A 12,185-nucleotide genomic window follows, 5' to 3' on the forward strand; every position below is an offset into this window, starting at 1 on the left:
CCCCCCCCTAGTCGTCACGAGTGTTGGCATCTTTGTTTTTCACACGCGCTTTCTCTCGCATTCGGCCAAGCTGCTCGTCGAAGGCAACGCTCCGTTTGGTCCGTCACCCGTCGCGCCACTGACATTGCCGTCTCCCTTGCGAGTCCAGTTGGCGCTTCTTTTGGTGGGGGAGGATGTGGAGTTTTGCGTGAAGTCAAGGCGGCGTACTCGAACGACAAAGACTGTGTGGTGATAATGCAGTCGCTCCAACTGGGCTACATCGCAACGAACACCAAGTATGTGCTGCGTAACGGTCTGCTGTATGTCAAAAGTGCCGACTCCATTCAAGTGCTTCGAGCGCCACAAGTGGACGAGATCCTTCTGCGTCTCATGCATGACTTTCACGATGCGGCAGTGGTCGCGCATCCAGGAGTTGAGCGCACTCTGGTAGCGATGCGCCAGTATTTCTGGTGGCCCGGGATGCGGGAGCACATCCGGCAGTACGTGACGACGTGCGAGGCCTGTATTCGTCACAAGTCCGGCTCGCGGCATCGCAATGGCCTGCTCCAACCTCTACCGATTCCGGGAAAAGGTTGGCAGCATGTCACGATGGACTTCCTCACCGCACTGCCGGAGAGCGACGGGTACGACGCTATCTACGTCATGGTGTGTCGCCATTCGAACCGGCCATGCTACATCAAACTACCAAGGATGTCGACGTGAAGCAAACCGCGAGACTGTTCTTCGACCTTGTCGTTCGATACTACTCCCTGCCTGAATCCGTAGTCGCAGACCGCGACTCGAAATTCACGAGTGAGAATTGATGCGCATCATGCAAGTCAAGCATCGCATGACGGCGTCTCGTCGGGCACAGGCTGACGGTCGGAGCGAACGGCATGTTAGGACTCTCGAAGACAGCCTCCGATGTGTGGTCTCGCACTACGGCGACGACTGGGCCCGGCTCCTCCTCACGGTGGAGTACGCCCACGCGACGTTAGTATCCACGTCATCGAGGGTTTCGCCGTTTGATGTCGACAGTGGTCGGAAACCGCGGTCACCTATCACGCTACAGAGCCATCTTGGTCCAGGCCCGGCATTGAACAGCACCCGTTCCAGACGCGAGGTCATTGAGTTCGTTCAGAAGAATCTCCGGGCGGCGCAGCAACGTCAAGCCAAGTACTACAACAGAGGTCGCCAGGACGTGCGGTTTGAGCGCGGTTATTTGGTCTACGTGAACTCGCGAGTGCTCAGCAGCGAGCTTGGTCAACCGGATTATGATCTCAATCGCGATCCTATTCGCAACAAGATGCTCCCCTCCCTTTCCGATCGAAGAGCGTATCGGTGATAATGCGTATCGGCTCGTTCTCCCTCATCGCTATGTTGCTCGCGGCCGGCACGCCACGTTCAATGTGGACCAGCTCAAGGGGTCGCTGGATGTGCCGGAGATCTTTTGCGCTCGTCAGATCACCAAGTCCGCACCACTCCTTTACGATGAGGACGACCAGCGTGTGTACGTCATCAAGGACTTGCTGCCCCCGCGGGGCCAGGGCGACCGGCTGCAGTTTCTCTGCTCATGGGTTGATCTCCCAGAGAGTGCCAACTCCTGGGAGTACCGGAAGGACATTGAGTGCCGCATATCCTCTTTGAGCTCCGGACGAAGATACAAACACAGACCACCTTCACCAACCAGAAGGCCACTGCCTCGAGCATATTCTTCCGGAATGCGAATGGTGGAATGATTAGCCTCCAGAAAATGCAGAACAGGGCACGGTTCGACGGCCTACGTTCACGTAGGTGTCAGGCCTTGATTTGGAACCACCACCAGCACGTGGATCGTCTTCTTCGTTGGAGCACTTAAAAAAAGTCACTAATCTCTTGTGTTGGGTCGATTTCATCCTTCAGTAGTTTCTTCGCTTGCCTCCACATCGCATACTAATCACATTAGGGTCATTCGACGCCAGCCACGCACCGTCCGTCGTCTTCGCAGGGAAGAGCTGCAGGTCGCTTGCGTCTACATTCTTCAAGGCGTTCGACTTTTCTATCTTGATCGCCTTCTGCAAATCTCCAACCGTCTCAATCTTGTCAGTATCCAGAGGGAACGCGCTTCCCACCACAGAAGAGCTTCACCAACTTTCCTCGGACTGGCAGATTCTTGAATGAGGAGGGGATTTTTAAGCGTACATCAGTGGAAAAGGCGTGATGAAGCAGTGTCACATGTAGCCATGTGATTCCAACCAATAGCAAAAGGTTACGCGGGCCCTTGATTTGCAATGGACGTCTTCTTGAGCTTTACGCTAGTCGAGAGGTTGAGTCCGTGAAATCGACAGCTGGACGCTGTTGTCAATGGCTGTTATGCTATGACTGTGAACCTCGACGTGATCGCTGCGGGAAAACATGCGCCAACGAAGCGTAGATCATTCAATGAAATACACTCGTCAAGCAATTCCAGCATTACTATTTGTTTCTCGACAAAATTTGATTTTTTTAAAGGCTAGGATATAATGTTTGAAAGAGGTGACAATCTTGGTGAGATCCGTACGAAAAAAAGTGATCATGGCGCTTCTGCAAATACTTAGGTCATAAGCTTGGCCGTTCATGGCCGGCATTACTATCATTCTTGTTTTTATGATCACACTAGTGCTGCACCTCAAGAAACGACCGAAGGCCGACAATGAATACGAAACAGCGATGGCTGAATCGACCGTCACTAAAGCCGATTTGGACAGGATAGTGCAAAAGAAAGTGTATCAACGAGCCGCGGCCACTGCGACTGCTTCGCTAGAAATCTGCCATTGTTTGGGTCAAGAAAATCGCGCAGAAGAAAAAATATTGTTGTTGCTGACAGTATTGACAACCCCTAATTCAACTTTAAAAGGCAATTTTTTTTTTGCTTTTATGTGGATTGAGAACATAAACACAAAAACATCACTCGACCGACGGGGAATGAACGCACCTATGTTTGCCACGCTGGTAGCGCCCTTAAAGTCGGTCTTTCTGCCAACGTGAGGTGACACACGCCGCGTCACCGAGTCACTCGTTGACTGTCCGCCACATCGTAGCGTAGGTGCCAGTAGGTGCAGTAGTGCAGAAGGGCAGTAGTGTAGAGTGACTTTGCAGGAAGATCGTAAAAACACGTAAGTGCCGGGCCAAATGCCGCGACAGAACTGCAGAAGGCTGGTGCGGGTGGCTCTCTCTCTCTCTCTCTCTTGCAGTGCTCGCGGAGCTGTAAAAGCCGATTGAGAGAGAGCACGCCAAGCCCCAGACTCCGCCGTACCGCAAGGTATACTCGCACAAACCATGAATCTATACTAAAACTAAGTTACCCCATAGATCGCCTTCAATAGTGCAGCAGCACCATCACGGCTGCTCCCAGCCAGCAATGTCCTTTAGCATACATTCGCCTAGTACTTGCCATCGTACTGCCCCGTACAGGCACGCGGTGAACTGTAAAGCCGGTAATCCATGTGGCTTCACCAACGCGAGCGATGATCGTTGGTAGTATGGACATTATAGGTTCATCAATGGCGCTGCCCTTATCTTGGACACTGGTACTAGCATGGGTCCGAAGGCGCTTCTAGTCCGCACACACCTTACTGTAGTACACCATCTCACACAACGATATCCAAAGACACGTCTTCCAAGCGAGCGCAAATGTCTGAAGATAGGTCTTCCACGCAGCCAAGGGTGTTGTCCTCACCATGTGGACGGCTGAGTATGGCGAGGAGATCGTAGAACTGCTCCAAAGAGATCATGCCGTTCATCCGGTCCGTCCACACGAACAACTTCACAGTCAATGTAAGATTTGGGTAGCGCGGTTTGCTCTACAAATAACGGCAAGAAATATAAATTATTACTGGTTTCTTTTTCAGATAGCACACACCTTCTGCCGCTTGGACGATGGCTGGTGGTGTCTTATCTCGACCGATCGCTTGGCCTTTTCATGACTTGTCAAGGCTTTACCGACCTCGACGACCGCGTTAATCTCCGCGTCCGGGTCCTTGGTTACGCAGAATGGCTCGGCTTGCCGCATAACGTTGGGGCCAAAACTTGATAGTAAGGCGTCGAGATTGTTCTTCCTGCTCTTGAGGAAGTGCGTTTTAACGCAACCACCACGGCCTCTACCACCATGAATCCGGTCTCTTCCATTTCTTCGGCGTGCTCCTTGAGCAAGGCTGTGGTCTGTTGCAGCGTGGGCACATGGTTTTCCAACTGAGCGAAATAGCGGGCGCCCGTGCCGATGATGTTCAGCATCTTGTCTTGATTCCGCGTGAGGATTCGTGTGTCGTCATGGAGCGATCGAGCGAAGGACTTCCTCTCGCCCACAACCTCCTTCCTGCTCGCGACAGCCCTCGCCAGCACCTCCTTCTTTTCCGTATCGGCCTTCTCCAGCTCTTGCTGCTTCTCCTCTTCCACTCTTTTTACGATCGCATCAGCTCTCGCCAACGCCCCCTTCTTCTACATATTGGCTCTCTCCCACGCCTTATCGACCATGTCCTCGGTCTTCTTCAAGGTCTGCTGCAAAACCTTGATCAATACTCGGACGCTCGATAGATCGAGTGCGTCGATCTCGCTGGGTATCATCATCGTATCCTCTGTGTTGTCTTCCAGCCGCGAGCGTTTCGGCGTTGGCATGGTGTCAGTGGAGCGAGAGTTGGAACTTGTTTTTGTTTTTGGCGCCAAATCAAAACACATGGTTTGCACCAATACAAATCAATCAAGCCAGTTTGCGTGCCAATAAAAAAATGAAAAAATACGACTAAAAAACTTGCTTCATCCAGATTCGGGAGTGAAAAATTACCGCTCGTAATATAGTGCACGTGCACAATGCCGTATTCCGCGCCAAGCGCGTCCGTATGCGACACAACGACCAACGGACGGTCTGTGACACAGGTTCGCAGGCGTACTGCACCAACGCGAACACGATTCTGTCGGACCAGTGCCGCAAATATGTCGATCGCGTCGTTAAAACGAAGAATGATTCAGCGTATAAAGACCGAGTTCGTTTTGCCAGCAATAGCACCAAAACGATCACGGACTACTGCAACGCGCTTTCGGACGTCGCACACAAAGCGATCAACGGCGTAATCGTTGCCAGTCCCACACTGGACCATCCATTGAGGCAGGAGCAAGCGTTTAAGAACAGCGTGGTCCAATATGTCGTAAACCGAGGAGGCCGCTCGCGCTAAGGCCAAGGCGGAAGCTGAAGCGGCCGCTGCTGCTCGTGCACAGGCAGAACGAGAGGCAGCAGAGGCCAAACTATTCAGAGAGCTGCCGCTGCGGTAGTTGCGAACGGTAACGGGCGATCTGGAACTGACAGTCTTCGATCCACCACATCGAATCGGGACGAGTTTGACCTCGAGGCCACTTCTATCGACATGTCCGGTCACAATGGACGGATCTCTGAAGTGTCAGTCATCGATTCTCTTCTTACCGACGGCGATTACGCGGGATACATGGGCAATGGTCATAGGGAATCGCTGCGCTTGTCGGAGGTGCTCGACCTCGAGTCTTACGACGATGATCGCTTGTCCAACCTAAGTGGCATCTCGGAAGGCGCAGGTGACCGCAACAGACAGCGAAAATCTGCGGTTGAAAGGACGGTGAAAGAAAATGAAGAGACCTTCTCGGAAAACGAGAACGAGCGCGAGCTGTGCGGTGGTTGTGGCCTAGTTCTGGAGGGAGAAGCGGTCGGACCCCTGAGCCAGTATTTTCACTATGCGGTGCGTGGGTGGGGACGATGGAGGAGTTCTTGTGTGTAGCAGTGCTTCAAATGCAGCCACTGTAGTCGTATTATTGCTGAAGACGATGGCTACGTAGAGAAGGACAACCAGGTAGTGCTGGCTTAGCTGTTATTAGCTATTGAATGCGATATTAACTTACTATTGTGACTTTAGGCGTTCCACCAATGATGCTATCAGGCTCGTTTCGGCAAAAAGTGCCACCGATGCGACAAAGTGCTTTAGAAGAAAAAAAGTGGTCAAAGCCCTCGACCATCTTTACCACCCAGACTGCTTTGTATGCAGTGCCTCCCTTTCAGGTACGCGACGAAACCAGTGCGAATCACATTGTATGAACCGCATGATACTAATACAGATGCTGCGTGTGTGGCGTTTTGTTGTCCAGCAGAGAGTTTCTTCGAGCACGAAGGCCAGGCTGTTTGTGCGAAATGCAAACACGAAGCAATCGCGCAGGACGAGCCGAGCTTTCCGTATGTATCGCTGTGGTTTGATGTTGGTTGTTCGACGGACTAACATGGTGATTTGGGTTGTCCTCAACAGAGAGAACATGGCCCCAGTGTCCAATGGTGTTGCTGGCTATCGGTACGACGCCCAGGACGACACACAACTGACTATTTATCCTGGCGACGAAGTCGCTATTCTCGAGAAGGTTCGTTTATTGCTGCTAAAAAATGCTCTAACAGTGTATCACTCTGGACGACAGGATGACGATGGCTGGTGGATCTGCGCAGCAAGCGTGGTTACGTACCAGGCTCCTACTTAATTGAGCGCCCCATTGAAGAGCCGGAACCTCAGCCGAAGAAAGAGAAGAGTGCTTTCAAGAGTAAACCCAAGCGTAACCCGGGTCTTTGCAGCTTGTGGAGGCGCGTTTCTGCAGAAGCTGTGGTAACAACCTGGTGGCCTAAGTGATGCATGGATAAGAGTGAGAAAAGTAACAAGCGGTAGGTTGTTTAGAGAAAAGGCACGCGGAGACAGGGAGACACTGGCCGACCTTGGCCTTATGAGCCATGCGATGGCATCTTGTGCATGGTGGCCGAAGACGCTTTTGTGTCTGTCGTGCGTTGGCAGTGAGTGTACAACAAAAAAGGTCTCCCTGTTCCCCGATCATTAAAGGTGTTTTTGTTAAGGAATTTCAACCGGCACGCTTAGTGTCCCCATAAGTTTTCAATGGATGATATTGCATGTAAACGAGTGGTGTAGCCAAGGCAACCCCTTAGGTTTATGCGCTGAGACGTTGAACACACGGACGTTCAGACACACGGACACCGTACTCGCCTACAGAGGGTAGACTAGCCGAGTGCCGCCCGCTTTGTGGGCGGATGAGCATGGATGGTCCCAACCCGTGGAGCTCGCTGTTCCAGCTCGCCCCACTACTACGCAAAGCCCGCCTTCGCTTCGCTCGGCAGGGGTTGGAGCCTTGCTACATGTAGAGTCCCAATCTGTGGTCGCTGTTTCAGCTCCACCCCACAGTACTCCATAGCCCCCACCTTCGCTTCGCTCGGTGGGGGGTAAACACGTACTTTATCAAAGACCAATTCATATGCACAATGGACATGTATTTTTGTTATAAAATATGGAATGTTCCCCTATTTCTTCCTGCTTACATCTCGAATATCTGTCGGTAGACTACATTCTGCGTGTACGCTCCGTCGTCTTCCACGTGCTCTGGATACTCGATCATCACCTTGAGTCTCGACCGCGCCGTCACTCTCGACAGTGTCACATACAGCTGTCCGTGGGAAAAGCAAGGGCTTGACATATACAACCCCAAATTCTGCACCGTTTGTCCTTTGGCCTTGTTGATCGTCATCGCAAACGCTGGTTGCACCGGAAACTGCTTATGGCGTAGGCGGAAAGGGAACTCAGGCGTGTCCCCGTCACTGAGGAACACAATCCGCGGAATGAACCCATGATGGCCATGGCGCTCACCTGTCATCATAGTCGCGTGGATCACATGCGGTTTCAGCTCAACAACACGAAGGCGCGTTCCGTTGCACAGTCCTAGGTTGGGGTTCAAGTTCCGCATCATCATGATCGGAGCACCCTTCTTCAGCGTTAACTTGTACGGCGGGATTCCGTTCAAGTTCACTGAATGCAGGAGTTCTGGCTCGAAGAAGTCCGCGTCACCGTCGTTATCCACAGAATCATTGGACAGGTACTCTTGGGCCTCTCCTTCCAGCTTCTGTGAGACAGCCTCGTTGATGCGATGGACCATCATGTTCGTCGTCGTCAAAATCGTGCGGCTGGCAAAGTACTCGTCCGTGGCGATCTCTGGCTGTTGATGTCTGCATACATCTATTCAATGATACGCCGCAAGCCCCTGGGAGTGGTGCCAGGCCGAATCGCTTCGTCTTCTTCCGGTTCCTCATCTGGCTCGTTCGGAATCTTCATGGAGTCTGTCCAAAACTCCGGATTGACTTTGTGTCTCCCTTCACTAACTTGAAGGAGGAAGTCGGAGAAGGCTATAAGTGCTTCTGCCGTGGTTTCGTTTGCAGCAGATCTCCGACGACTTAAGACACGCGCTGATGGTGTCCACTACCACCGAAATAATCTGTCTGAAATCACCCGAAAGCACCATTACTTTTCCTCCAAAACGTTCATCGTTGTCCAGGATATCACGTAGCGAACGGTCCACTGCCTCGAATGCATGGCGACGGGTCATCGGAGCTTCATCTCAGATGATCAGACTCGCTATCTTGATAAGTTCCTTCAGTGGGGAACGCTTATTGATTGAACACGTCGACTCCGCGTTCAACTTCAGCGGGATCCGGAAGGTAGAATGCGCCGTCCGGCCTCCCATTAACAGAAGCGCCGCAATCCCGCTGGACGCTACTGCAATGGCAATTTTCCCAGATAAGCGCACTTTAGCGAGGATATGTTTGAGCAAAGTCGATTTTCCTGTACCTCCAGGACCGTCCACAAATAGCAACTTGTTGCCGTCCAAAGATCCATCAACGACCGCCATGACTTTCGCCAAAATAGCTTGTTGGCCATCATTGAGTTCATCTTCATGATCCACAATGTCGTGGAGCATGTGGTAGTCATAAGCCACGCTCTCGCGTTCAATGAGACTGTTATCGGCCTGTAGTGCTTCCCGAAGAAGTAGATCCGGGAACTGGTCAAGTTGCGGCAGATCAAACTCAGCTACCGCTTTTCCGCTTACTTGAAGCAACTCATTCAGACTCTTGAGTGTGTTAAACATCACCAAGTTGTCCTTCGCCTGACCTTCCCTGGCGCGGAATCGGCGGTTGAAGTCCTCGGACAGTGCTTCGTAGAACTCATCCCATAGCTGACGCACCTGCGCAACCTGAGAGTACACCAAAAGCGATGAAGACAACGATGCTAACACTTCAGACGCTCAAATCTATCTGTGCAGTGGTGGATCATCTCCTAGCATCGCATCTATACCGGTAAAGCTGGAAGAAGCGAGTGCTGCCGCCAGCATTTTGACTAATGTTGCCACGTACGCGGAAGTGGCCAAGAAGTCTAAAAAGATGCTGAAAAAATGATGCCTTTCCTCGGGGGAAAACTCGGCGCTCAAAGTACAAGCACAATCGAATTCCTGTTAAATCTTCGAAGCATGCTGCAAACATTTACCACCTCCCTACCATCCAAGCAGCTTTTCTAAAGAGCTTTGAAAGCTTGACGGATTTAGTGCAGCGGCTGCGGCGAGAACGTGGCTTAGAAACTATTGATACTTCCACAGTCGTTACTACGGAATCAAATGTGGAAGATTATATTAAGTTGCATCGGAAGGAGTCTACAAAACATAACTTTGCAGAACTGGATGAGACTAAGGGCGATTGCAGTGTGGAATTTGAGGAGACTAAAAACGCTTTCTTTGTGGAGCTGGAAGAGAAAACCCAATACCCTGCGGGTCAGGAGGAAATTAGAACCAGCTCTCTTCACAAAGAGCTTCAGACGAACGAGTGTGTCGTTCGCAATGCTGAAGCTAGCGAAATTATCCCCCTGGATGGCCGACTTCAGTGGCGTATCTGAAAAAATGCCTCAATCCTGATGAAATCGAATTCTTAGATACTGGTGCATTTGACAAATGCCAGTGCAGTACCGATTGCTACTATGGCGAATGCACAAATTCGGCATCTGCCTACTTTTGCACTCCAAGGAGCTGTGGTTTAAAAGGAAGGTGCTCCAACACGATGTACGAATTTTCTGGAGTTGAAATTCCGAACACAGCACTCGGGCTGGGGTTAAAAGCTACAGAAAGTAGTCCAGTCGGGGCTTTTATTGGGGAGTACACGGGTATTTTAACTACTCACGATTTTCCAAAGGACTCCCAGCAGAATGAGTACGCTCTTCAGATTTTCGTGAAAACAAGGAGGGGGAAAACAGCATTCATTAATGCTGAGTGCGCTTGAGGAATTACTCGGTTGGCGAATTATTCGTGTCAGCCCAATTGCGAGTTTGTGTAGATTGCAAAACCGAAGAAAAGTTCGCGTTGTTATGGTCGTTATTGACCCTATTTCAGCTGGTGATGCGATCACAGTGTTCTACGGCGATAAATTATGGTTCGACTGTTCCTGTGGAAGCCGCAACTGTGTTGGAGAGATGATTCCTATGACAGCAACTGATATCTTTGAATTTTACAATATATAATGCCAACGTTTTGTTAACTGTAGGTGTTCGTTTCCATTTAATCATAATTGTACGGCGTTCCTGACAACACAAGGTGAGTGTAAGTTCTAGAGAGCAATTATCTATACGGGATGAAAAGCGGTAATACACCTGATACAGCTACATGCCCTCTTTCAAATGAGCTACAATATATCTCGTAGACATCAAAATTGACAGTGTGGGGTACTTTTCAAAAATTACAGTAGAATATGTAACGTTTTAGACTTAACGTACAGCCATTTTTTGGTAGTGTTTCGATGCAAAACCGACAACACGCAAACATGAATGTCACTTGTATATAAAAATGCGTTAGCACTCTTAGTCTACAAGATATAATTGATGGTGTACGGTGTGTTTGCAACGTTTAAGTATGACATAAGCCATAGTTGAAGTTTTTGCTTGATACTATCAGAAAAACTACATGATTTGGGATGAAAGCCGGCAACACACATGAAGGGCATGGATACTACCTTCCATTTAAGCCAACATAGAAGCTGCAGAAGTTGATATTGATCGTGTGGGGTGCTTTTGAAATCAAAGTATCGAAAGCGCTGAACCATTGAGAGCTGGACGACCTGAGCCTTGTTTGTTTGTCCGTCGCCGCTTGTTGCTAGAGCTCCTGTTGACAAGCATCTGATTACCAGCGTGGTCTACGTAGCTTCGTTGCCTCATAGCGAAGAGGACATGCACGCATACAGAAAACTTCCAGTAGTAGCGGCATCCACACGTGCGCCGTTCCACATTCACCTCCCAACCATGCCTAGGCATTCCTTCAAACTCCATTCTAGCGTAATTTATCCCCATTTGAGCTGTGATAACCAGTGTATCTTGTGTGCGGTCTTTAGCTTGCACGTAAATGCGTTCCGCTGGAAACGAAAGAACGTAAATTGTTGTCACGGCAATAAACTCGGATTGGGAAGGGAACGCATCCAACAGTAGTCGTTCTGTTTATATTTCTTTCGAACGACGGTGTAGGTACTGCATCAGTGGCTTCTGCTGTCAGGCTGAAAGAGAAACTTCGTTCACTTTCATTCTGTCAGCAAGATTGTAATTGCGTCAGTAGAGAACCCATCTTCAGTTTTGACCGTAACGTATAGTCACGCTTCAGCAAATTAAATTAAATTGCTCGGCTGGGTTGTTCGTTGTAGCGTACGAACGCGGACGCTGGAATCATTGCAACCGAATAAATTTCCCGGAAAGCCATACTTTGGAAAAGTATTCTGCGAAACTTCTCGTGACTTCATCGGATCTCCAAACAGCCAGAATGTTGTAGGCCTTAGTCACGAAATCCTGAAGGTTCGCAGCGAAATGAAGATCGTAAATATCCTTTCGTACGCGATTCGCCAACATGTCCTCCACTGATTTCGATCGGTCGATCACATTTTTCATAACGTGGAAAAAGCACATGAGGTACACAAACGGTTGGCTTTCCCCCACAGTATTTCCAATGGCATTGTACTGTGCGTCATCCACGTCTCCCATAATATAGTATGCCATCAGCTGCTTTTCTGTGACTGCTGTATATACACGTTTCAACGCCGCTGAATGCCATTAATGCAGCCAGAAAAATGGTCCTGCATCCGAAAAAATGTCCTACAACTACGTCCTACAAAATGTCCTGCAAACACTGAAAATGTCCTACAAAATGTCCTAAATTTAGGTACATTAACCATTTTTAAGTGAGTTAATTATATAGGAGAGTACCAATACAGCAACAACAAAAAGTGACCAGCCGCGCTTCGCTTGGCTGGGCGCCCCCGCGGTTTGCTTCGCTCGCGATATAAAGATAGGATGTACTGGAGTGTTTAGTGTGCGGCTCGCTGGTGAGCTCGG

The 12,185-nt window shown here is 50.0% G+C and overlaps 4 protein-coding genes across 4 annotated transcripts; 2 read left to right on the forward strand and 2 right to left on the reverse strand.

Moving 5' to 3' along the window:
* Positions 1 to 3,587: 3,587 nt before the first annotated feature.
* PPTG_14954 (hypothetical protein) lies at positions 3,588 to 4,611 on the reverse strand (the record flags this gene model as incomplete). Its single annotated transcript, XM_008912305.1, has 4 exons — positions 3,588 to 3,800; positions 3,860 to 4,060; positions 4,102 to 4,393; positions 4,457 to 4,611. 4 exons carry the CDS (start codon positions 4,609 to 4,611, stop codon positions 3,588 to 3,590), a joined length of 861 nt encoding a protein of 286 aa, XP_008910553.1.
* Positions 4,612 to 4,832: 221 nt separating this feature from the next.
* PPTG_14955 (hypothetical protein) lies at positions 4,833 to 5,165 on the forward strand (the record flags this gene model as incomplete). Its single annotated transcript, XM_008912306.1, has 1 exon — positions 4,833 to 5,165. One exon carries the CDS (start codon positions 4,833 to 4,835, stop codon positions 5,163 to 5,165), a length of 333 nt encoding a protein of 110 aa, XP_008910554.1.
* Positions 5,166 to 5,354: 189 nt separating this feature from the next.
* On the forward strand, positions 5,355 to 6,480 carry PPTG_14956 (hypothetical protein; the record flags this gene model as incomplete). The annotated part of the gene is made up of 5 exons (XM_008912307.1): positions 5,355 to 5,703; positions 5,874 to 6,032; positions 6,103 to 6,187; positions 6,258 to 6,366; positions 6,421 to 6,480. 5 exons carry the CDS (start codon positions 5,355 to 5,357, stop codon positions 6,478 to 6,480), a joined length of 762 nt encoding a protein of 253 aa, XP_008910555.1.
* Positions 6,481 to 11,522: 5,042 nt separating this feature from the next.
* Positions 11,523 to 11,849, reverse strand: PPTG_14957 (hypothetical protein; the record flags this gene model as incomplete). The annotated part of the gene is made up of 1 exon (XM_008912308.1): positions 11,523 to 11,849. The coding sequence occupies one exon, from the start codon at positions 11,847 to 11,849 to the stop codon at positions 11,523 to 11,525; it is 327 nt and encodes a 108-aa protein (XP_008910556.1).
* Between the last annotated feature and the right edge of the window lie 336 nt (positions 11,850 to 12,185).

This window comes from Phytophthora parasitica (assembly GCF_000247585.1).
Source record: "Phytophthora parasitica INRA-310 unplaced genomic scaffold supercont2.45, whole genome shotgun sequence".
Taxonomy (NCBI): Eukaryota; Oomycota; class Peronosporomycetes; order Peronosporales; family Peronosporaceae; genus Phytophthora; species Phytophthora nicotianae.